The following is a 26,998-nucleotide window of genomic DNA, read 5'->3' as shown; positions in this document are numbered from 1 at the left end:
AATAATAATAATAATAATAATAATTGATCATTTAGATCATATATAACCGGTAATCCATGTAATCTGTCTGTACTGGACCTTGGTTGTCCCTTATGGTGAAGTTGGGGTTGATGTGCTTCTCTGTGACCATGGAGAAGTAAAAGTGATGTCCCTCTGCAGGATCATCTGGGTCCAAGGCACTGATCAACTGGATGATCTTAGAGACACACAGAGAAAATGGTTTCTATAGGGGGATCTCAGACGAGCATGTGTGTACAATATACAATATACAAATGCTGCATGGATGCTGTTGTTAGCTACTGACGTCCAACATAAACACAAGTAAGACACTCTAACATGTCCTTCTAGCTGAGATGAGACACAATCTGAAAAAAACAGCCTTGTAACACAGCCTCAGCATGAGGGATCCAGTTCAGAAATCCTGGGACTGTATTTGACCGCACTAGAACTTTCAGTATCTTCACAGCAGGTACACATTGCCAGGCTCACAGTGGGATGAGGACGGCTTGTGTCCTACCTCTCCTGCCTGAGTCCCCTCACAGATATACGGCTGGTAGTCTCTGGCCAGCCTTGGTGCGTTGTCGTTCATGTCCAGCACTTTGATGAACACTGCCACCGAGGAGGATAAATGATTTTGCTCTGCAGTTGTGAAGACAGACATTTAGTGGGAGTCGATTGGGTACATGTATCATAAATGTGTTGTACAAAAGCTCTGAAATCACAGTTTAAAGTGAAAAATGTGACTCTTATGATCACATCTACTTGAAATACAGTGGGGACTAAAAGGGGTTCCGGCAATAGCATTTCCCCGCCCAGTCCAATGAAAGACAGGAAATTGGACAAAATGGGAGCTATGAAAACATTTTACGGTATATCCTTTCAGAGGAGTTGAATACTGTATTGTGCTTCGCTCATCTTGCGATTTTTCATCTGGACATTGCCACCAATGGTAAGCTACTTCTTTTCCAAAAGGATCCAGATGTTTCTGGATCTTTTATAAAAGTATTTTTGAAGAGATGCATAGATTTGCCTTACTTGTTTCCTTGGCTGTGACAGTAAGATTGTGCCAGGCTGCCAATTCGCGGTCTAAAGGTCTGGCAACAGTTAGGGTTCCATTGTTTGGGTCTATTTTGAAAGCTGTTTTGAAATCACTGCTTTTGTCAATGGAATATCTGGAAGACAAATCACCAGGACACAGATTTAGTGAGCTGTGCTCTTCTTAGAACACACATAGCACAGTGGCCCCATGGAGAGATGACTAAAGAAAGCTGCATATTTTTTCTTTATCCACTAACAGATATCCAACAATGATGTTCCGATGACCCAGGATGACAACAAAACAACAAGAAAACATTGGAAGCGAGTTGTCAAGAACAAGATATTTGCTTCATTCTTGGAATTGAGTACTGCTGCTACATATTATTCATCAAGTTCAGACAGAATGTAGATGGTACCTGACGATGGTACTGTAGGGTGATAGTTATACAGACTGGATCCGACTGCAGTGAGTTGTTGGGGTATTGGTAGCTGGACTAGTTGGAGCCTCTTTATCTCTTATGCAGTCTGCCTGCCAAAAACAGATGTGCCTAACAATGCTGTGCATCCTCCACTGACTCCCATTAGTTCACCCAAGCTATCCTTATTCCAGATTTGTGTCAAATTTGAAATAATTTCAGATGCGTGGATAATGCTCGAGTCTTCCTGGAGTCCATTGTCTTGAATGCTATAGGCAAGGCCAATAAACACAAATATGGATTTGAGATATCAAACAGTATTTCAAACCAAGGTCTGGGCACTATGGATGACGGACGGACTGGATATATTTCACTGACGTGCCAATAATGTCACTCAGCGGGCTTCCATTTAGGGCTATACGGTGGGGATATGCAACACCTGTGACTCTGAAACTGCTGGGGCGGCTATAGGCTGTTCAACGCCGCTGTCCCCACCGCAATGTGCCCCACTTGCAAATGACTGCAAATCTGAATTCCATATGCCAGCTCGTACAACGCTTTATTACACCCCTGCGTCCCTCCGCTCGCCTCTCTTTGTGATAATACCACCGCAACAGATAGAAAAGCCTGTGAGGTATAAAAAATGGCCATGATTTATTCAGCAGGGCTCATTTCCTATTAAAGTAATATGAGATAAATATGACCATGTTCTGGGTATCCATGGAGATCAAGAGTGAAAATGGAGGCACCGAGGCACTAACACTATTTGAAATGGAATGATTTTTCACCCCATGGAGGAAGCTGTCTGGGGACGTGACACAACCCCGCAGACACTTACCCTCACACCAGCATGCACACACACAAACACACGCACACACACACACACACACACAGTAGTAGACCATCCAACACACACACACACACACACACACACACACACACACACACACACACACACACACACACATACACATACACATACACACACACAGTAGTAGACCATCCAACACACACACACACACACACACACACACACACACACACACACACACACACACACACACACACACACACACACAAGAACCACCATCACTATCGTCCAATCTGTATACATTCCAAGTGAGTTGGTGTGGTAATACAGAATGAGAAGCAGCTATTAAGATAACAGGTTACCTAGAGGGTCACATTCACCTGACGGCATAAATGTCACACACACATGCACACACACACACGCGCACACACACACACACACACACACACACACACACACACACACACACACACACACACACACACACACACACACACACACACACACAGCAACGACCACCAACATCATCATCACTATCGTCCGATCCGATTACATTCCTAGTGAAACAGCTATGGGATCATAGCAGGTCACCTCTCCTAGTCGCAGAGACAACATTCACCTGATAGCGTTATTGACCGCGTCCGTATCCCTGGCAGTAACAGAGCCAACCGGCATTCCGGTTGCTGCATTCTCCAGAACCTTCCACTCATAGACGGCGGCGAGGAAAACAGGCGGCTCGTCCACATCCTCGACTACAATCTTCAGAGTTGTCCTGTCCCGGAACTCATTGTAGCTCAGGAACCGGGTGTCCACGTGATCGTTGACGGCCTCTGCAGCCATGACGAACCGTCTCTTGCTCTCATAGTCCAGGGGCTTAGGAAAGTTCAGAAATCAATAGCACCTCTTTGCAGCTGGCTGAGCTCACACTTGGCCACTCCTTTAGGTATGTAACAACAAACAGACCTCTGCTGATAGTACTTCAAACCATGTAATACTGTATGTCACTTTCATTGAATTACCACTGTTAACCACTGACAGGGAAATAGAACTGACATTGAGATAACATTTAGGTCTCGTTTTCCTTAAATTAGAGGGAGAGAGATGGTGTATTTAAAGTTGATGAGACACCAGCTGTGAGCTTGCACTTAACCGATTTTATGTTTTCAACAGACAAGATGATGATAGTTATAAAAATAAATTAAAAATCTGCATGCTAAACCATTAACCGACTCCCAAGAGAGTTCAGATGGAGCCCACGATTAATATAGCAAGACCATCTTCATCAACTTTCAATTCACTTATCTTTTTTTTGTATGGTAAACTGATTACTTGGAAAAATGTAGCCAAGTACAGTATATTAAGGACATTTTTGAGTCCTTTATGTGAATTGATAGTGTGTGTGGGTGCAAGCTATGGATGGACACAAAATAACTAATATAAAGGATTACCAAACCTGTAGGCTAATTTCTCTAGGTAGATACATGTAGATGAGTGAGAATTGAAGGCTGCCTGCTAATTATGTAGTATTTAGGTAAATACACACTGTAGGAACAATACATCTACTAGATATGTATCATGTAGTCATGTAAGAACAATGTACTTACCATATCTAAGCAATACTGCCTGAGTGAGGCTATATTACACAAGGGTTTGATGGACTCTGGGTGTTCAAGTGATTCATTGCACACCGGGCCTTACAAAGCAACCATAAGGCAATAAATCACACCTTTTTTGCACACATATGGTAAGCTAAATGTGTGCAAAAATGTGCGGTCAGTGATGCAAGTGAGATTGGTTATGGGACTGTATCTTATTTGAGGCTCTCCAATACACAAGGAGAAGTGCACATGGTGTTCTTGAAAAGCTAGCGCCACTCTAACAGATGACCATACCAAGGATGGAGTTGAAGGCAGCTGTGCTAGCTCCTCAGAGAAAAGAAGTTCTGTAGAAATAGAATGAAGGTTTGAAATTAATAACAGACGTGCATTCACCTTGGCCAGCAGAACCACGCCCTCCTGGGTGACAGGGTCTGTCTGGATCCTGAAGGTGGCGCTCTCCTCCAGGTCCTCCAGGCTATAGTTCATCCTGGCATTAGCGCCAACATCTCCGTCGTCTGCCATGATCCTGCCAACCGTGGTGCCAACCTGCGCCGACTCAGGGATGGCAAAGGTGTAGAGGTCTGGGGGGGGGGGGGGGGTTTGAGGTGTACAGGAGTACAGCTTTTTACACAAGTGACTTGTTAGAGATTTAGCCATGTACAGTTGAGTGTTAGATACAAACTGAGTGGACATACAGTAGCATACTGTAGTGCTTTTTCTGTTAAAGCAATACATAGTGTTTCCTCCGGTTTTCTGCGCCCCCACAGGCTCTGCGAGTAAGTGCACTGTCCGACTGTCGTAAAGTTATCAGATTGTCTTTTTCTTTTTCTGGCTTCCTCCGTGATGTTTCGCTTCGGTTTTCTCACCTCCACCATGATATAATTGCATGTTCTATTAATACATCCATGCATGATATCCATAGACGCCGGAATAGTTAGCTACTACAGTAGGACCCCACTTATCCGAACCCAACGGGACCGAAGGTTGTTCGTATCTCTGAAATATCCGGATGACTGAAACATGTTAAAATGCACCAAATTCAAAGTGGTACTTGTTTCATATATACTCATAATACACCGATAAATACCCTTAATTACTTGTGAAAATGCATCAAAATTGCAATCAAATAGCCTACTAAACTCCTACAGCCTAGCCTATAATAGGCCTACAGTATAGCCTAGGATAAAATAAACTAATTTCCACTTGAGTGCATGCTTTGATCAAATACAGTACTTTATTCTCAAATGAGGCGTACGCTGCATCGATAGGCTACTGTATTCGCAGAACAAAATGGTATAGCCTAAAAGCAACCCAACATTAGAACAATTAGAGCAAATGATAATAAATAAAATGAAATGACGGACAAGTTGTCATGTCTAGGCTATTGCAGCCTAAACAACCGATGTAGGCTAACGTGGCCTAGGCTGTAGGCTATTATTTAACAAATACAGTAGGCCTAGTAGGCTAATCTACATGCTTACAACACGTCTGTGTTCCTGAAGTCCATTAACTGGGAACGAAAAATGACTCGATGCTCCTCTGCTTCAGGTTGCTGACGCGCTTTCTGGCTACCAAGTAATGCAGCTCTCGCGCAGCAGACTCGTTTGCGATTTGCGCTCGGCATTAGAGGAACAAAGAAATTAAACGTGACAGGAGGCTACAGCCTACAGGCAACATGTAGATCTACATACAGTTCTGTTTTTATTCACAGTAGGGTACAGTACTGTAATGAAAATCCCACCAGTAACCAGATGGCAGGCTAAAAAAAAACAACGTTTTTTTAGCCTGTGTGGTAGACCGGGAGGTTCGGATCTCTGAAGTTCGGATGAGTGGGGTTCTACTGTACTGTGTTGTTTAAGCACAACGTTGCGCATGCGCACTTCGACTGAATGCTGCGTCCCGGGGGTGCGAGTTTTAAAAGGTAATAAATGTCAATGTATTATCTTTCTGAGTAGACTGTTTGGACGATTCATCTTACTTTTAGTAGCCTAAATCTAAATGGAGAATTAGCACCAGACATGTTTGTAAAGGTCCAAATATCGCGATGTATTCCTTTAATTATGTTGATTTTCTTCATAAACTGAACATAAAGAGAGCTGGGGCCTGTTCTAGAAAGCCGGTTCAATAAAGTCTGCGTCTAACCCTGAGGTTTGAATTGATAAATCTTGACATCGGCAACCCTGAGTTTTCGGTTCCAGAAACGCGGTTCCCAGCTGATTCGCGCTGGCACAATCAACCTTGACTATGTACAGCTTGAGCTAAGCTCGTGCACGAGAACTATAAAAAGCCATGATCAGTAGAGCTATGATACAATGATTCATCATGGCAACCAAAGACAGCAAAAGATCGGCCTACATCACCCCAGTGGAATTCAAAGTTCTATCGCATGCATATGGTGATTTCGGGTACAAAATCCGTAAGAGTCAACATTCTAGTTCATTCAGTGAATACTCTGTATACATTGGTATTTATCCTGCTATGCAATGTATGTATATCAAGTAGTGTACAGAAGCTGGTTATCCTGAAACAGGCTTGTTCTGTTCTGACAGCTGTGTTGCTTCAATGACTCAGTGTGCTACTAACCGTTTTCTGCCTCCCCTAGTGCCTCTCTCTCTCCATCCTATCCTCTAACCAGGTCCAGTGTCAGCTGTGGAGCTGTGAATATCGTTGTATTTAGTACACACACACACATACACACACACACATCAGTCCACATCCGGCTTAGGCCTGGACCTGATGCTCTTGCCTTTCTTGCTCTGAAAATTTAATTTAATGTAATTTATTGTTCTTCAAATGTTCTGAGCCATTAGACAGATATATTCCAGGAGCTTGCCCCAGGTTGCCTGTTTCAATATCTGTGTGGTCTGTATGGCTCTATGTGCTACTAACCCTGTTCTGCCTTCCCTCTCCCTAGTGCCTCTCTCTCTCCCTCCTATCCTCTAACCAGGTCCAGTGGATGCCCCACTGTCACCAGCAGACCTCCCGGAGTCCGATAGATACCCCCATGTCTGCTGTGGATGTCGTAGCATGTCTGTAGAATGTTCTCTCTCCTATGATGCTTTTAGCCTCTCTCACTCTGAAATGTAATTTAATGTAATGTATTGCTTTATAAATGTTCTTAGCCGGTAGACAAACATACTCCTGGAGCTTGCTCGATCGCCTTGTTGAGAGGGGTCAGGGAAGAATTTTTACAGCTCACTTATCTGGCCCCCGGGTGATTACTGTTTTTTTGCTTCCCTCTGGAATATGTAGAGAGTGGGTCGTATGCCCACCTCCCTTGTTCTCTGTAAAGCGCATTGTGTTGCCTCTGGGTATGAAATGCGCTATACAAATAAAGCTTTGATTGATTGAACATGTAACCACACTGCTTTAATATTAGGCTAGCCTACAGGTGGGGTTAGGGTCAGGGTCCTCATTGATTAATGTTGATTAAAGCGCACTTGGCATATAAAAACCTAACGTTAGCCTACATTTTGTTGTGGGCCCGGCTCGTGCTTCGGGTCCAGTCCGGGAGTCGAGTCGCTCTAGGCATTAGCGAGACGCGCTACGCCGCCGGTCCTCCTCCTGCAGCTAATTCCCCCGATCCTGCCAAGTCCCCCGCTGCTCTGCCTGCTCTCCTCATCCCTCCTGATCCCCGCTTTGAGCCAAACCTTCCCTGCCCCAGGCCGTTCGGGGGGGAGTTCGACCTGTGCCGGGGGTTCCTCGGCCAGTGCGAGCTCCACCATCAGCCCTCCCGTCATCAGCCCTCCCTCACGCTGCTCATGGACGAGCGCCTCCGCGAGCACTGCGTAGAGCATGCCCAGCGCTCCGGGGTTGCCCCCAGACCCTTCCCGGCACGCCTGTCCGGTGGTGGCAGCAGTGGCCCTCGGGAGACCACCCCTTCTCTGCTCGCCGCATCCCTTGCTCAGTCGATCACCGCGATCACCACTGCGGACGGAGGAGGAGCCGATGCAGCTGGGCCGGTCCTGGCTGTCCCAGGAGGAGCAGGAGTAGAGGATGCGGGACCGCCTGTGCCTCTACTGCGGGGGACCGGGGCATCAGATATGAGCATGTCCCACGTGGCCAAAAGACCAGGCTCGCTAGGTAAGGGAGTACTAGTGAGCCTAATCAACCTCCCGCGGGATTCACAAGAGCCAAATCGTTTGTTTCCAGCCACACTCACTTGGGGAATGGAATATCTTTCTGTTGGGGCTCTATTAGACTCTGGGGCGGACGAGAGCTTAATAGACATCACCTTAGCTCGCCAAGCAGGGATCCCTCTCGTCCCCCTCAAGAGCCCCCTCACGGCTCAGGCACTAGATGGGCACTCCCTGGGGCGCGTGACACACACCACGACCTCCCTCACTCTTACCTTGTCCGGTAATCACAGCAAGCAGATTCGGTTTATGGTTTTGCACACCCCCACTTCTCCCCTGGTGTTGGGTCGGCCGCGGTTCGCTATGCATGAACCCCACGTCTCCTGGGCCGCTGGGGGGATTTTGGGGTGGGGCGTCGCTTGCCACGCCAACTGCCTTCGCTCGGCCCCCTCGCCGCCCGGCGTGGCTAGCTCCGTGCTTGCGGTCCCGGTTCTCACAGGTGTGCCCTCCTGCTATCATGATTTGGCAGCCGTGTTTAGCAAGGAGAGCGCACTCTCACTTCCCCCTCACCAGCCATATGATGGCGCCATAGACCTCCTCCCGGGGGCTCCCCTCCCTGTCGGCAGGTTATACAATCTGTCTGTTCCCGAGAAAGAGGCCATGCGCAATTATACCGCCGAGTCCCTAGCTTCAGGTATCGTAAGGCCATTGTCTTCCCCAGTCGCAGCGGCCTTTTTTTCATGAAAAAGAAGGAGGGCATGTAGCACCCGATAATGTAATAATCAACCGATAATGTAATAACGCCTGATAATGTAATAAAAGTTTGACTTAAGTCAATCGAAAATGTAATAAAACCTGATAATGTAATAACTTAACCAATAATGTAATAAAATGTCCTGACTGATAATGTAATACCATTTTTCTGATAATGTAATACCTTATTACATTATTGGTCAAGTTATTACATTATCAGGTGGGTCTTTTTTTTTCAAAACTGGTAATGTTATACTTTACTGATAATGTAATAATTTAAAAAGTGAATGAATAATACTGTTAGGGTACTTTGTGGTATACTTTGGCGTACGCTGTGGTACTTGTGGTATAATTTGATGTGTCTCATGATACTTTGCAGTATACTTTGGGGTGCTTTGAGGTACTTTGTGGTATACTTTGGGGTACTCTGTGGTATACTTTGCAGTACTTTGCAGTACTTTGTGGTATACTTTGGGGTACACAGCAATACTTTGCAGTACTCTGCAGTATACTTGAGGGTACTTTGAGGTACTCTGCGGAATACTTTGAGGAACTTTGTGGTGTGCTTTGGAGTACTTTGCGGTACTTAGTGGTATACTTTGGGGTACTTTGTAGTACTTTGCAGTACTTTGCAGTACTTTGTGGTATACTTTGGGGTACACAGCAATACTTTGCAGTACTCTGCAGTATACTTTGGGGTACTTTGAGGTACTTTGCGGTACTCTGCGGAATACTTTGAGGTACTTTGTGGTGTGCTTTGGAGTACTTTGTGGTACTTGTGGTATACTTTGGGGTACTCTGTGGTATACTTTGCAGTACTTTGTGGTATACTTTGTGGTACACAGCAAATATTTTGCAGTACTCTGCAGTATACTTTAGGGTACTTTGAGGTACTTTGATATTTTGCAGTAGTTTGCAGTAAACGTTGGGGTACTTTGCAGTACTTTGCGGTACTTTGCGGAATACTTTGAGGTACTTTGTGGTCTGCTTTGGAGTACTTTGCGGTACTCTGCAGTACTTTGCAGTAAGCTTTGGGTACTTTGCGTTATACTTTGGAGTACTTTGAAGTACTTTGTGGTATACATTGAGGTACTTACCCATACTTTGCAGTAATTTGTGGTAATTTGTGGTATACAGAGGTACTTTTCAGTATGCTTTGGGGTACTTTGTGGTACTTTGCTGTATACTTTGGGGTACTTTGCTGTATACTTTGGAGTACTTTGCGCTATACTTTGGAGTACTTTGTGGTATACTTTGGAGTACTTTGAGATACTTAGTGATTAGTAGGGCCCTTCAAAAAGGGGTTCAGTATTTTATCTTAGCCTATATAGTAGGAGACAGGAACTGATTTAATTCTATGAATTGAAAGCAAAGTGTATGAGGCAAATTATGTGAGGCTGCTGTCCATCGACTATATTTCAGATTGCAATACCATAACTCCCCATACTCATCTCCAAACGCAGGATAGAGATTGGAGATTAAACCCTTCCTGCACAGGTGGATCCTCAACTTCCTGACGGGCAGACCTCAGGGGGCGAGAGTGGGCATCATCTTCTCTCACCCTAAACACTGGAGAAAGTCACCCTCTCACCTTCAACACTGGGCTGTTTCATATCCTCTGTACAAACACGACTGCATAGTTACCTACAATTCCAGCTCAATTATCAATTCACTGATGACACAGCTGCGGTAGGCCTGATCTCCAACAATAATGAGAAGGCCTACTTGGAGGAGGTGGCATGCCAAACTAAATGTTGTCAGGACAACAACCTCCACCTGAACGTCAGTAAGATAATGGAGATGCTAGTGGACTACAGCAGGAAGCAGGAAGATGAAAGTGATTCTAGTGGACTAGCAGGAAGCAGGAGCGGCCAATTGCCTGAACAGCAGTAGGACCCCTGTGGAGACAGTGTATTTACAAGTACAGTATATTGATGTACAGATCTCCAGACATGGACAACAAACATTCCTGTATATGCATGATTGAGAGGGTGTCTGACTGAGAACATCAACACTACCAACATGCTATGGAAGCAACACCATGCAGGACAAGTCACTGTAGAGAGTGTTTGGTCAGCAGAACATATCTCCCACACCTCCAGGACATCGACACACGGGGCTGCAGGACCAAGGTCAGGAGAATGTTGAAACATCCCAGCCACCCGGACAACAGCCTCTTCTCTCTGCTCAGGTACTGCCTACTGAAGATCAACTCACAGAGGCTCAGAAGAAGCTTCTACCTTCAGACCATCCACATCCGGAATGAGTACACTCTGCTCATCTCTGTCCTTAACTCAGTACTATACTCTGCACAACAGCACTGTATATTTATACCTGCTAGATTATAAAAATCTACATTCTGTAAATAAACGTGAATATACATACATTTACTCTCTCTAGATCCATATGTATACTTCTCTATTTAGGTGAACTGTCCAATTTCATGTCATCTCAGCTCATTTTATTTCATTCCATTAATAAATATTTTATATTTTGGACTTGGTTTACATATTTATATGTTTGGTGTGTATAGTACGTTTCTCCTTTTTACTTTGCCTAGTGTACATATTTAGCAGCTAGTGGAAACATCACTGCTCATTGTCAGGGTATGTTGCATGTTACCGATAAAACTTTGACTTGAATATGCTATGTTTACTCCTTCACCCTCTAAGTTCCCTAGATCATACAACATATTTTTATGCAATATTCGATGCATACTCTCTACTTTTCTTTGACTTTGTGGATGATAAGGGGAAATTTCATTGATCTTTACTTTAAGCTACTGCATGAGTTCCCTCAGCACCTTGGTCATTTTGGATTACTGTATGAGGACCATGTTTAATATAAATGTGGTTGTTTGTTTGGCTATTTCATTGCTACCTTTCCCTGTCAGCTGCTTAAGCCAGAAATATCTACTGAAGATGTCTGGCACCATTAGAATATATCTTTATGTGGCTTTGCCATACCATACTTTCCATCTATTCATATCTACAAGATCAATCTGGTGTCTGGTCTGGACATCCTTGATTAGCTTCAGGATGGGCTTGTCCACAAATCTGGCCTGAAGGTGCTGGTACTGTCTGGATTTATAGAGTAGGCCTACCTTAAATTCTGTCCTCACTAATTCTGTCCTCATTAATGTAATGCCTGTGTAGGCTAGTGCAATTATGATTTTTAAAACATCTATGGCTATCCGAAAAACTGGAATAACATGATAAAAAGTTTGTATAAACAAACGGGCAATGTGGCACTGAATGTCAGTTATTGTGTGCACCTCATTGGTTTTCCCCATAAACACATCTTCAGACCTCACTTCCATCCATTTGTCTCATGTGCTCTGGAGAGGTAGGTGACATGTGAGGATAAAGGGTAGTTCATGCTAATAAGAAGTTGGTATGGTATTGCAATCTGAAATATAGTCAATGGATAGCAGCTCTTAACTATAGTTGATGAACAGCAGCCTCACATAATTTGCCTCATACACTTTGCTTTCAATTCATATTATTAAATCTATGTCTTAAATTAAATCCTGTCTCCTACTATATAGGTTAAGATAAAATACTGAACCCCTTTTTGAAGGGCCTACTAATCACCAAGTACCTCAAAGTACTCCAAAGTATACCACAAAGTACCTCAAAGTACTCCAAAGTATACCACAAAGTACCGCAAAGTACTCCAAAGTAAAGCGCAAAGTACTGCAAAATATTGCAAAATACCAAAGTACCCCGAAGTATACAGCAAAGTACCCCAAAGTATACAGAAAAGTAGTACCTCAATGTATACCACAAAGTACCCCAAAGTATACTGCAAAGAACCCAAAGTTTACTGCAAAGTACTGCAAAGTACTACAAAGTACCCCAAAGTATACCACTAAGTACCGCAAAGTACTCCAAAGCACACCACAAAGTACCTCAAAGTATTCCGCAGAGTACCGCAAAGTACCTCAAAGTACCCCAAAGTATACTGCAGAGTACTGCAAAGTATTGCTGTGTACCCCAAGTATACCACAAAGTACTGCAAAGTACTACAAAGTACCCCAAAGTATACCACTTAGTACCGCAAAGTACTCCAAAGCACACCACAAAGTACCTCAAAGTATTCCGCGGAGTACCGCAAAGTACCTCAAAGTACCCCAAAGTATACCACAAAGTACTGCAAAGTACTGCAAAGTACTACAAAGTACCCCAAAGTATACCACTAAGTACCGCAAAGTACTCCAAAGCACACCACAAAGTACCTCAAAGTATTCCGCAGAGTACCTCAAAGTACCCCAAAGTATACTGCAGAGTACTGCAAAGTATTGCTGTGTACCCCAAAGTATACCACAAAGTACTGCAAAGTACTGAAAAGTATACCACAGAGTACCCCAAAGTATACCACAAAGTACCTCAAAGCACCCCAAAGTATACTGCAATGTATCATGAGACACACCAAAGTATACCACAAGTACCACAAAGTACGCTAAAGTATACCACAAAGTACCCTAACAGTATTATTCATTCACTTTTTAAATTATTACATTATCAGTCAAGTATTACATTACCAGTTTTGAAAAAAAAAGACCCACCTGATAATGTAATAACTTGACCAATAATGTAATAAGGTATTACATTATCAGAAAAATGGTATTACATTATCAGTCAGGACATTTTATTACATTATTGGTTAAGTTATTACATTATCAGGTTTTATTACATTTTCGGTGGACTTAAGTCAAACTTTTATTACATTATCAGGCGTTATTACATTATCGGTTGATTATTACACTATCGGGTGCTACAGGGCAGCCTGAGGCCATGTATTGATTTCCGCGCCCTAAACGACATCACGGTTAAGAACAAGCACCCACTTCGTGAAGCCCGAGAAGTGCGTGTTCCACGGCGCCTCCATGGAGTACCTTGGGCATATCGTGGAGAAGGGGCAGGTGCGCGCCAACCCAAGGAAGGTGCTCGCCGTCGATCAGTGGTCGCAACCTGCGCATTGAGCTCCGGCGGTTCCTGGGGTTTGCCAACTTCTACCACTGGTTCATCCGAGGCTTTAGCCGGGTCTCCGCCCCCCTCACAGCTCGGACCTCCACTCTCCCCCCCTTCTCCTGGTCCCTGGAGGCGGAGACCGCCTTCTCGGTTCTGAAAGAGCGGTTCACGACGGCACCGGTGCTCTCGCTACCCGACCCTGACCGTCAGTTCATCATCGAGGTTGACATGTTGACGTGCTGGCGGTGCACGCCGCCTTGGAGGAGTTGAGGCACTGGCTGGAGGGAGCCAGGCAGCCGTTCGTGGTGTGGTCAGACCACAAGATCCTGACCCACATCTGAACGGCAAAGCGGCTTGGTCCCCGTCCCCTGTTCTTCAACCGGTTCGACTTCACCCTCAACTTCTGCCCGGGGTCAGTCAACATTAAGGCGGATGCCCTCTCCCGTTGATTTCCCGAGGGGGCCCCTGATGCGCCGCTTGTCACCGACACAGTCCTCCCTCCAGCCCGGGTGGTGTGTGTCGTCACTTGGGGGATCGAATCGGCGGTGAGACAGGCCCAGCGCACCCAGCCTGACCCCAGTGGCAGTCCCCGCAACCGCCTCTTTGTTCCCTCCATGGTCTGGAGTCGAGTGCTGGAGTGGGGGCATTCCAGACGGTTTGCCTGTCACCCTGGCGCCACCCAGACCGTGGAGTTCATCTGTCAGTGGTTCTGGTGGTCAGGGAGTTTGTGGCAGCATGTGACACCTGTGCATGGAGTAAGGCCACCCAACGCCCTCCAGCGGGCCTCCTGCACCCGCTGCCCATCCCAGGTCGACCATGCTCCCACATTGCCCTGGACTTCGTCACCAGCCTTCCCGTCTCCCCGGGCAATGACACCATCCTGACCATGGTCGATCGGTTATCCAAGGCCGTACACTTTGTGCCCCTGCCCAAACTCCGCTCGGCGGACGGGACTGTGGAGCTGCTGGTCCTCCATGTGGTGCGGCTTCACGGGATCCCCCAGGACATTGTGTCTGACTGTGGTCCCCAGTTCACCTCCAGGGTGTGGCAGGCCTTCCGTCGTGTGATTGGGGCCACGGTCAGTCTCTCCTCCGGGTATCACCCCCAGTCCAACGGGCAGGCGGAGTGGGCTAACCAGGCCCTGGAGGCAGCCCTTCGTTGCGTCATGACCAGCAACCCTGCCTCCTGGAGCAAATACCTCCCCTGGGTCGAGTATGCCCTGAACACCATGGTGAGTGTGGCGACCGGTTTGTCCCCTTTCCAAGTGTCCCTAGGTTACCAGCCTCCCTTGTTCCCCAGTCATGAAGCAGAGATCTTGGTGCTGTCTACCTGGGCCCAACTCCACCGTTGTTGCCGTGTCTGGAAGGCCGCCCGGGCAGCTCTGCTGAGGGCCACCGAGCGCTCTGTGCGCTTTGCCAACCGGCGGAGGTCTCCTGCCCCCGCCTACCGGCCCAGGCAGAGGGTCTGGCTCCTCGCCCAGGATCTTCCGCTCCCCCACACATCCTGGAAACTGCCCCTCTCTACGTTGGATCTTACACCATAGACCGGATCGTCAACCCCACGGCAGTGCGCCTCCTCCTCCCTCCAGCTCTCAAGGTCCATCCCATTTTCCACATGTCCCTGCTCAAACCGGTAGCCAACAGTGCCTTGTCTCCTCCTGCCCGGGTACCTCTTGACGGTCCTTGACGGGGGCGACATGGTAAGGGAGGTTGATCGCCTCCTTGCCATCCGCCGTCTGGGCCGGGGGTACCAGTACCTAGTGGACTGGGTGGGGTACGGTCCCGAGGACCGAAGCTGGGTCCCGCGCTCCTACCTGGCTGACCATGCCCTCCTCGTGGAGTTCTACCGGGCCCTCCCAGACGCCGTCGGACGGTCGCCCGGTGTCTCCTGTAGGGGAGGGGGGGGTCTGTTGTGGGCCCGGCTCGTGCTTCAGGTCCAGTCCGGGAGTCAAGTCGCTCTAGGCGTGGCGAGGCTAGCGAGATGCGCTACCCGGAGGCACGGACTCCACCTCCCGCAGGAGAGGCTGGCTCCGCTCAGCAGCAGCTGCAGTCAATTAACAACCTGACGCGCCTGTTGCCTGTTAGCGGAGCCACTACAAGAGGATAAAGGATGTGAATGAATTTGATTTCTTTAACAGTAATGTCAAATAAGGGGGATTTAGGAAAACTTCCTTAGGCCATGTCCAAAGCCTAATTGCCTGCTAGCCTGGCATGTACAGCCTACTACAGTGTTTTCAATAATTTTTGCGGATCTGTGTGAACGTGGATCCTTAACACAATACTATTGTGTGAACGCGGACGTTTTGTAAAACGCGAAAGAAAAACTTTTCCGTTTTGGAAAATTTGTTGTCATGTAAACAAGGCCTGTACAATAGTTATTTTGCACTTAACAGACACCACGTCTTGACCCGACGTCAGTTACTGTAGATATATGTGTTTGTAATAATTAAATAACATCCAGATGGATAACAAATGTGTTTGAGAACAAGGTCATAACAACAATAAAACACTATTTGTATAGCACATTTCATAAAGATAAATTCAGCTCACAGCTTTACAACATAGCATTTAAATTAAAGAATGTGAAATTTAGCCGCGTTTCCCAGAGGCATCGTTAAGGCATCGTAGCGCTACGTGCTTCTTAAGAACGTCGTTAGGTCCACCTCTAGGTGGCGATGCGTTTCCCAGAACCTTCTTAAGCCAAGGTATACCTTGGCTACGAAGGCTCTGGGAAACAGCTCCACCCAAGGTACATCGTAAATCGCCCTTACGATGTACCTTCCGAAGATACATCGTTAGCCTTCCTTGGAGCCGAAGCGCTGTTTCCCAGAGCCTTCTTAGCCAAGGTATACCACAGCCAAGGGATACGTTACGAAGGGCGGTCGGACCCCATCGTAAGCTGTCCCTTGGCGATGCGCTCCGTTCATCCCGTTATAGTTTTAGCTCGATTAGAGCAAAATTACACTTTTAAAAAGGAGAGTTGCAATACAGCGCACATCTATCTATCCTACCTGCGCGATTCACATCATTAGTGTACACAAAATACAATTAACTTGAATGATGAAAATAATGTCATGGAGCCTACAGAACACATCATGGGAATGTTGTTTTTAAAACTTTTATTGAGCCAAGCAACATATACGGACTATCCATAGCCTAATATAATCCACTTTGTGAACAACAACAACATTTTCTTATGTAAAGGGATAATTTGATGACATTACTTTTCTGGCTGTCTTTATATATTGTCAGACAGATATCCTGGCGAATTGATTAATCCAATGAGGCCATCTAGATGAATAGTCAAATATCCTCACACACGCTCCAGAATATTGTAGAAAGCCTTCCCAGAACAGTGGAGGCTGTTATAGCTGCACAGGGGGGACCAACTCCATATGATGCCTATTCATTTATAATGGGATGTCATGAAAGTTGTAATGTGTAGGTGACCCAATACTGTTGTCCTTATAGTGTACTTTGCTAACAGATTCACAGTATTTAGTGATCTTACAAATGCTGTTTGTTATATTCTGTGCCTTATTCAAAACCTGTTGTAATGTGGCAAGAAACAACAAATATACAGGATAAAGGGAACTTGTTTAATATTGGTTGGGAAAAAACATGGGCAGGTTTGTTCTTCAGACTTTTGTCCTGTAACAGGCTGTCTTTTTCCGGGGTGGGGTTGTTAGACCCATGCCCAACCCCCAACCTGGAGGGCCAGTTGTTGCTTTTCGTCTGGCCTCTACCCTGAACCTGCCCGGCATGGTTGAACCTGCTGGGGGGTGACCCCCCACCAATATAGCCTTCATGGTCATGGAGGCACACAAGCCTTCCCACCACAACAAGGTAGCAACACGTAGGAAGGATGAGTGGTGTGGTGAGTGTATGCGCGCAGTGTACTGTTGTGGGTGGGCAGTGTGTGGTGAGTGTATGTAGTGTGTGTGGTGAGTGTGTGTAGTGTGTGTGGTAAGTGTATGTAGTGTGTGTGGTGAGTGTGTGCAGTGAGTCTCAGGCATCTGCATCATCTGCAAGGGAGGAAAATTCAATTAGCGACATTGAATGAAATGCATGCAGTGTGGGAATAGACAGAGTATACAAAATACACACTTAGCCTACCTGGAGTTGGCAGAATGATGGGCACTGATATGGAGGGCCACACAAACTGCGCCTCCGCTAGGGCCTGCTGCCTGTTCTGCAGGTCCAGCCTCTCACGCTGCACACCCAGCCTCTGCCTCCCCACCTCCAGGAGCTCCTCGCTGCAGTCGCACCTCGCATCCGTGGTGTTCAGCTGCCTCTCACGGGGGGCGGGGGGGGGGGGGACGTCATGGGGTGCGTGGGGGGAGAGCGTGTCGACGGGGTGGAGCAGTCTGACTGCGCTGGGGTCTCCTCTCCAGAGGACTGGGAGGCTTGGGGTGATTTAGCTGAGGGCTGGGAGGCTTGGGGAGATTCAGCTGAGGGCTGGATGTTGGAGGGGCCCTCTCCAGACTCCAAATCAAGGCCACCAGTGATGCCTTGGGAGGCTGTGAGGCCGATGATCGATAGGGCCTTCTCCTCCTCCGGGGTGAGGGAAGGCACGGTGCTCTGCCTCTCGGCGCACTGCCGCCCCCCGGCTTTTGGCCTGACTGGCGAAGTCCTGCCATTTCTTGCGGACGACTGTCCACTCCCTGGGTGGCCCAGGAGTGGAAGCAGCCATCCACGCTGCAATGCTCTCCCATGCAGCCTTCTTCAATGGGCTATATGCACAACTCCAGTAGGCTACTTCCTGACATTAGACATGCTTCTTTATTTCCTGTCTTACACTATTGGATGAAATGATTATTCAGGTGTGCCTGATCATTGTGCTGCAGTCAGGCACACCTGAATAATCATTTCATCCAAAGTGTAGGACAGGAAATAGAGAAGCATGTCTAATTTCAGGAAGTAGCCTACTGGAGTTGTGCATAGGCCCTAGGCTACTGGTAGCCGCCAAACAGGACGGCCTTCGGCTGCTCCACCTCGTCCAGCATGATCACTAGTTATTCTTTGGTGAACGCTACCACACGCTTCCTCTTCATATCTGCCATGTCGCTCAATATGTGCAGTTACCCTTGTTTTTTTTATAGGCCACATGCGCCAACACCGGTGCCTGATAGATTAAATTAGTCATCGTATCCGCGCGAATTCTAACGTGGGAATGCTACTGCCACAGGGGCAATTTATATGGCCATTATACCTTTGTTTGTATGATAACTAAATCAGTGGTCATTTTGCTATCATCATTGCCTATCATCATTAAAGTATTTTTTCCTGGCCTTTCAATACATCCTCGACGGGGCTTATATGTCCCGATCCGATCCGTGCTCTTTCTTGGATATTTTAGGCTATTTGATGTAATGTAATTTGATGTATGAATTGGGATTATCACGAGGTCTCGCTTTGACTCTTAAATACATTAGCAGATGAGCTTTCGGAGGCATAGCTTCCTTTTTGGTAATATTTAGACTGAAATAAAATAATTAAGACAGCACGTATTATATTGGCACGTCATTTCTTCGCCAAGGTATACCAGGGCCGCGTTTCCCAGATTCGCCGAACTTCTCCGCGCTACGACGCTTCTCAAGGTATACCTTGGCGAAGGGACAGTTTTTCCTACGAGTGTTTCCCAGACTATCCCTTAGTGGGCGCCTGAAGATACATCGTTAGGTCCATCCCAAGATACATCGTTAGAGGAGCTGTCCCTGGGCGCGGTGCTGAAAAAAGAATGAATCGATGCCGCACACATCGATGGCCATTCGTAAAGTCACAGAAATGACGTGCCAATATAATACGTGAAGCATGTCTAATGTCAGGAAGTAGCCTACTGGAGATATAGCATATAGCCCATTGAAGAAGGCTGCATGGGAGAGCATTGCAGCGCGGATGGCTGCTTCCACTCCTGGGCCACCCAGGGAGTGGACAGTCGTCAGCAAGAAATGGCAGGACTTCGCCAGTCAGGCCAAAAGCCGGGGGGCGGCAGTGCGCCGTGCCTTCCCTCACCCCGGAGGAGGAGAAGGCCCAATCGATCTTTGGCCTCACAGCCTCCCAAAGCATCACTGGTGGCCTTGATTTGGAGTCTGGAGAGGGCCCCTCCAACATCCAGCCCTCAGCTGAGTCACCCCAAGCCTCCCAGTCCTCTGGAGAGGAGACCCCAGCGCAGTCAGACTGCTCCACCCCGTCGACACGCTCTCCCCCCACCTCCCACACATCCCATGACGTCCCCCGCCCCCCGTGAGAGGCCGCTGAACACCACGGATGCGAGGTGCGACTGCAGCGAGGAGCTCCTAGAGGTGGGGAGGCAGAGGCTGGGTGTGCAGCGTGAGAGGCTGGACCTGCAGAACAGGCAGCAGGCCCTAGCAGAGGCACAGTTTGTGTGGCCCTCTATATCAGTGCCCATCATTCTGCCAACTCCAGGTAGGCTAAGTGTGTATTTTGCATACTCTGTCTATTCCCACACTGCATGCATTCCATTCAATGTCGCTAATTGAATTTTCCTCCCTTGCAGATGATGCAGATGCCTGAGACACACTGCACACACTCACCACACACACTACATACACTTACCACACACACTACACACACTCACCACACACACTACATACACTTACCACACACTGCCCACACACCACTGTACACTGCACGCACACACTACATACACTGACCACACCACTCATCCTTCCTACGTGTTGCTACCTTGTTGTGGTGGGAAGGCTTGTGTGCCTCCATGACCATGAAGGCTATACCAGTGGGGGGGTCACCCCCCAGCAGGTTCAACCATGCCGGGCAGGTTCAGGGTAGAGGCCAGACGAAAAGCAATAACTGGCCCTCCAGGTTGGGGGTTGGGCATGGGTCTAACAACCCCACCCCGGAAAAAGACAGCCTGTTACAGGACAAAAGTGTGTTTGTCTGAAGAACAAACCTGCCCATGTTTTTTCCCAACCAATATTAAACAAGTTCCCTTTATCCTGTATATTTGTTGTTTCTTGCCACATTACAACAGGTTTTGAATAAGGCACAGAATATAACAAACAGCATTTGTAAGATCACTAAATACTGTGAATCTGTTAGCAAAGTACACTATAAGGACAACAGTATTGGGCCACCTACACATTACAACTTTCATGACATCCCATTCTAAATGAATAGGCATCATATGGAGTTGGTCCCCGCTGTGCAGCTATAACAGCCTCCACTGTTCTGGGAAGGCTTTCTACAATATTCTGGAGCGTGTGTGAGGATATTTGACTATTCATCTAGATGGCCTCATTGGATTAATCAATTCGCCAGGATATCTGTCTGACAATATATAAAGACAGCCAGAAAAGTAATGTCATCAAATTATCCCTTTACATAAGAAAATGTTGTTGTTGTTCACAAAGTGGATTATATTAGGCTATGGATAATCCGTATATGTTGCTTGGCTCAATAACAGTTTTAAAAACAACATTCCCATGATGTGTTCTGTAGGCTCCATGACATTATTTTCATCATTCAAGTTAATTGTATTTTGTGTACACTATGTGAATCGCGCAGGTAGGATAGATAGATGTGCGCTGTATTGCAACTCTCCTTTTTAAAAGTGTAATTTTGCTCTAATCGAGCTAAAACTATAACGGGATGAACGGAGCGCATCGCCAAGGGACAGCTTACGATGGGGTCCGACCGCCCTTCGTAACGTATCCCTTGGCTGTGGTATACCTTGGCTAAGAAGGCTCTGGGAAACAGCGCTTCGGCTCCAAGGAAGGCTAACGATGTATCTTCGGAAGGTACATCGTAAGGGCGATTTACGATGTACCTTGGGTGGAGCTGTTTCCCAGAGCCTTCGTAGCCAAGGTATACCTTGGCTTAAGAAGGTTCTGGGAAACGCATCGCCACCTAGAGGTGGACCTAACGACGTTCTTAAGAAGCACGTAGCGCTACGATGCCTTAACGATGCCTCTGGGAAACGCGGCCCAGGCTTGTCTTCATTCATAGACTATAGGAGAAACACACTGAGCCCAGCCTGTTAAATCTGCTCAAAGACGCCACCTGGCGGTGGTGCATCACTAAAATGAAATAAAATCCGTCTGAAATCCCATGAGATTTACAACGGGATTTCCCTGCCAAATACCGCAAAGGTGAAATGCTGCAGGATGGAAAATGTCTAACTTCCCACATCTGTACATCTCTCAGGACCCCTCAGGCAGCGTTTTGAAAAGCTGAGTGCTGGCGATACTGCACACCTGGGCTCAATGGGTAATCAGCCAGTGTGCCCAGTGAACCGTTTAAAATCTAGGCCAGAACAGCTCTGGAGAGGGGCTACAGAGCTGCCCCAGGTCAAATGTTTGATCTTTGTTTTTTGTAATGCCTGAAGCATGACATTAAAGAGCAGGCTTATGGCCTTTTTTGCAAGCTGCTGGTCTCTGTCGGTACCGCTGCCATTTTGAGGATTTTGTGGTCACCCTTTTGCCACAGGAGGTAATAACAAGGTCTTAAATAGTGTAATGTGGACATTGTGTTGAATTGTATAGAAAGTTATCTTCAGTCCACACTCTTTCTGTGGCTAAAGAACTGGATAACTGAATTGTTAATAAGAGAAGACTGCAGTGTTGTTGAAAATGATGAACAACACAAAATCAACATCATTTTCGTGGGAGTCAATTTGTGGGAGTCAAATATAAGTCTGGGTGAATCCTTAATCCTGGCCTAACTCTAATAAGAAGATGAGAAACGTGATTGTGTGCAATTTGTGAGTCTATTTGTGGTGGAGACAGACAACAAACAAAACTAGAAAATACATTTCCTGGAGAAAATGTGAGGTGGGCTAGCTGCTGCAGCTGAGGGATGTAGGCTATCAGGCCTCAAAAGCCAGTGAAAACATGTGCGTTTTAAGATGAGACTTAAAGAGCCCTAGGTTCTGTGCGTGTCTAATGTGTGGAGGGAGGCTGTTCCAGAGCTTTGGGCCAGCCACCGCAAAAGCTCGATCACCCTTTGTCTCAAGTCTTGATCTAGGGACTGTTAAAACAGTCTCGGAGGAGGACCTCAGGGTTCTGGATGTCGCCCGAACTTGAATCAGTTCAGACAGATAGTGGGGGGCCAAACCATGTAGAGCCTTAAAAATAAACATTACGAATTTAAAATCATAGAATAATAATATGCTAATAATAATAATATGCCTTACACATAAATATGATTATGGAAGTATGAGTGATGAGTATGAGTGAGTGATGATAATGAGTATAAGTGAATTTTGTACTAGAGTCATCATGTAGCCTGCTTATATTATCACACTATTTATGATACCTTGCAAATTTAAAACCGGTATGAAAGTAATTTAAAGTAATGCAATTATGTTCCAATACTCAAATAGCCTACTCCAACGTTTTCAGAAAACTGAGTTTGTGTAACACCTCTAAAAATGATCTCAATCAGCCTACACATAAGCGCCTGCGCAGTCACCCACCCCATCTGCGTACGTGAGTGTGATACAGTTGGAAAGCGACAGTTGAAAGTGAGGTTTCCTGTTGTGTCCGATGAAACAAATCATTCGACTTGATCGGTGAGATACCATCCAACGTGGTCCGGTGTCGACATGATGATATCCGGGAGGAAAAAGGTAAGCCTGTAGCGCGCAACCCTGGAATTCACTGTTTGTCTCAATATGTAACATTGAAAATAGGTCATATCGATCCTATCTTCATATCATGCGGCCAGTCGTCCATTAGGCTAGGCCTAGGTGTGTGCATGTGGATGAATACAACAGGCCCAGATTCAGACTGCAATTATGCCCTCAATTTTTTTCCTTAGATTGTCAGCATTCTCACATAGGCCACTGCATCAGTCAATATATTGATAATTGATGATTCACACTACTCAACAGCTGCAAATAGACATTTAACGAGCAAAATTGTAAAAAAATAAAATCATACCTCAGTTCTCTCACTTTCTCACACACCGATTCATCGTTCCAACTTTATAATATAACAAATTATCATCAGTCCTATTGCTATCTGTAGGCTATCTATGTTATCCTATTGCTGTACAGTCATCACTCTTCTCGTTCGCTTTCTTTGCTCTCTAGGCCTACTTAATCATCTATTGTCTCATTTTCGTTTTTTCCCTTGTTATCGTATCTGTTCTGTACTATTTTGTCTATTAATATAGTCTCCCTCTATTTTGCTGTCATTGTGTTCTCTGTGGCTGTCTCGTTCCTATTCACTCATTCCTATTCACGTTCCTTATGTCAGCCAGTCTTAACTCTGGATTTTGACTTGACCACTACTTTTTTGTCCTAGGTGAACCTGCTCAAGTGTCTTGCCACTGACTGTCCCTTATCCGGCCTTACAACCCCTCTGTGCTGACCCAAGGTAGGGGGTGCTTCTTGCTTCTGTGCTTCCAGTGCTGCCTGTATGGAGGTTGACTCTCTACACCTTGAGATAGCGCCATGGACTATTTCCTTGCGGAAACTGTAAGTCTTCTTTTCTTTGATGGGTACCACCACATATTGGTTGGCCGCCTTTGAGTACTGGTGCTTGAATCTGTCCTGTCCAGCCTTGGTTTTTGCCCTCTGTCTCTCCACGTTGGTGTTGTGGTTGAGTGCAGCCAGGTGAAGACGTGCTGCAAAGCTCTGGTGAGTGAACTTCTTCCTCTTTGTTGCATATTTATTGTACAGCGAATGAACACTTTTCAGTTCGCCTGTATGGATGCCCTCTGTTACCTTGTCCAGTTTTTTTAGAAGCTGCTTGTCCAGCACAACCTTCTGAAGGCTCTCAAAGGCTGAAGACCCTGGGAGAAGCCATGGACGTTTGCTCGCGTCTTCAGGGGAGTAGGGAGGGTGGTCACACCTGGTGAGGGTCTCACTTGATACCCACTCATGCACATTTGTTATGTGGTGCAGCACAGAGGTCCACCTCTCCTTAAGTTTGGTTTAATCTCCTCCACAGGTAGAGACTGAGTAACAGAGATGGTTGGTGATCATCTGGATCCACTCACCCAGGTCAGCGTTGTTGCATTTCAACAGCCTCTTTTTCACATTCTTCACAATGTGCCACAGATCATATTCGTGCTTGATTTGTTGGTGTTCCTCTCTTAATATTTTTTGCACAGACGGGTGGCAGTCTGTGGCCAGCATCGAGATGGACACACCATGCTCTGCAAGATTGGCAAGGCATCTCTCCATTCCCACTACCTCGAGCCAGTAACTGTTCTTGACCTCAGTCACTCTCACAGTCTCCTGAGCCACCACCATCTTGGACATCACCACCATCTTGACTGTGTCAAGCATAGAATAGGTGCCAAAGATGGCATTGTGACCTGGGCTGTCGTAGCGTGCATCTCCGGAGAGGATGAGGGGCTTATCACTCAAAGCACTCATGATGCTCTCATTGTGCATCGACCAGGCATGATTGACTTCAGGGATGATGTAGGCTTTTTGGATGTTGCACCACTGCCTCTGTGATATAGCCTCCAACCCAATGCTGTCACACACTTCAAGGAACGGACTGCACTCATTTCCTGTCACAAAGACTGCAGCTGGAATGGAGATGTTGCATTCCATCACTCCCCTGATTAGTTCTTGTGAATGCCAGGTGTAGTTGTGGCCATCCACACACTCTGTTTTAACAGTGACCCCAAATCCACTCTTGGACAGTGTAGGTGGCTCCACAAGGCATTTACCACAGCCCTCCCAGTGACACATAGAAAAGAGCATAAGTAGCTGTTTGTTAGAGACTATACTCTTTCGGTCATCTGCCCAGTTTGTTTCCTCCTCCTCCACATCGCTGGAACTCACACCATCACTAGAGGTTACATTAAAATCCTCGTCTCTGTCATTAGGACTCTCCTCAAATGAAAACTCTGACTCTTCCTGCTCACTGCAGTGTTGTTCATTGGCCATTTCCTCAGTGGGCAGTGGTGATGAGGTTCTTCAGGGGACGGGTGTACAGTGTGGGTAGCTGAAGCGGTCCATAGCAACAGAGTAGGAATGGTCATTGATGATCATTGTGTTGTTGGCTATGTCATCAGTTAATGTTCCTAGGGTCCTGAACTGTTTTCTCCTGCCCTCATGAATGTCCTTCTCTACTGGGCCTGTCTGGTTGCTTACACTCACAATCACACTGGCATCATTGAGCGCTTCCTGTTCCTCGTCCCTGTCACTCCCTGTCCTCTCACTGTCCATCTCACTGCCGACCAGAGACACGCATGCCTGCTTGACCTATGAATAGTGGAGAGAGAGAGTCTGTAAACCTCTTGGAGACCAATAAACATTAGTGTACTGTCATAATATTATGCAGCTGATTACTGTACTGTATACTGTCATAATTATGATGTGGGCCTACACTTTCTCCTGGGCATAAGCATAGCCTATATCAAGTACTATGTAGCCTAGCCTACATCCTCATCTCCTTTTGGTCCCCCCACTCTTTATCCTACCTCCTGTATGAGTTACAGTACCTAAGTATCATTGATTATGTGTAAATTCATAATGTATATAGTTTGTATAATTATGCCTTTACTATGAGATGTCTGTGTTTGTTGATTGTGTTGTTCATAATGTGCAGGGCCAATGCATTGCAATCAAATTCAGTAAATCTCCAGACTTACATTTGGTCCTCCCTGGTGAGAAAAGGTAGGATTGATATTTATGGAATTAAATTGAATATTTTAAAGAAATTTCGATTTATTCGTAATGTTGTTTTATGATTAGTGTATTGTAAGTGTAGCCTACATTTTATCTTGGAACAGCCCAATGCATTAGACTAGGTAAACTGGTTTGATGTTTGAGATTACACCTGGATAAATTAATGATGCCAGTGGTGTATTGGGAGAGGGGTTGCTTGGAAATATGAGTAACTCATACTTGACACCTGAAACCTTTACGTCACAGGAGACGGTCGTCTGAAAAAATAATCTTGGAAAAAACATGTCAATGTTGTAGTTTTTTTAAAATGTAAATTTTGTCGTAGTTGAGGGCGGGGGTTATTACTGTGTAAGTAGGCATGATTCAAAATATTTATTTTTTGGCTGGAAAAAGCCAGGCCAGCCCTAAACACACGTGACCTGTCTACGTGTCTGTAGTTTCTGCAAACCGTGTGGGATTAACCGTTTTTTTTAAACTATGGGAATAACTCGGTAATCTCGGATAAAAGTATAGAAGCAAATCCCAAAAAATATTACTTTCACACTTTGGATTAATTTATTCGAAATTAAGGTAAGACCATATGTTTGCTATCTAGAGCTCTACCTTGTTCGAGAAAATGTGTGATAAACTGTTGTGCCTCGTGTGGCATGGCGTTGTTGTGAAGTAGCCTAATTGTGGTTGTTATCGATATGTTAACGAT

At 46.2% G+C, this 26,998-nt stretch overlaps 1 protein-coding gene across 1 annotated transcript in view; it reads right to left on the bottom strand.

The window, feature by feature from the left end:
• cdh19 (cadherin 19, type 2) overlaps positions 1-26,998 on the bottom strand; it is a gene marked incomplete at both ends in the record, with an annotated part of 37,116 nt that overhangs the window by 3,021 nt on the left and 7,097 nt on the right. Inside the window, 5 exons of the mRNA XM_084453788.1 lie at positions 79-196; positions 518-639; positions 1,036-1,172; positions 2,885-3,138; positions 4,257-4,444. Of these exons, the coding sequence (XP_084309914.1) occupies positions 79-196; positions 518-639; positions 1,036-1,172; positions 2,885-3,138; positions 4,257-4,444 (819 nt within the window). The remainder of the gene's footprint in view (positions 1-78; positions 197-517; positions 640-1,035; positions 1,173-2,884; positions 3,139-4,256; positions 4,445-26,998) is intronic.

This window comes from Borostomias antarcticus, assembly GCF_949987555.1.
Source record: "Borostomias antarcticus genome assembly, chromosome: 2".
Classification (NCBI taxonomy): domain Eukaryota; kingdom Metazoa; phylum Chordata; class Actinopteri; order Stomiiformes; family Stomiidae; genus Borostomias; species Borostomias antarcticus.
Note: the sequence above shows the minus strand (reverse complement) of the source record. Positions and strands in the feature narration are given on the sequence as shown.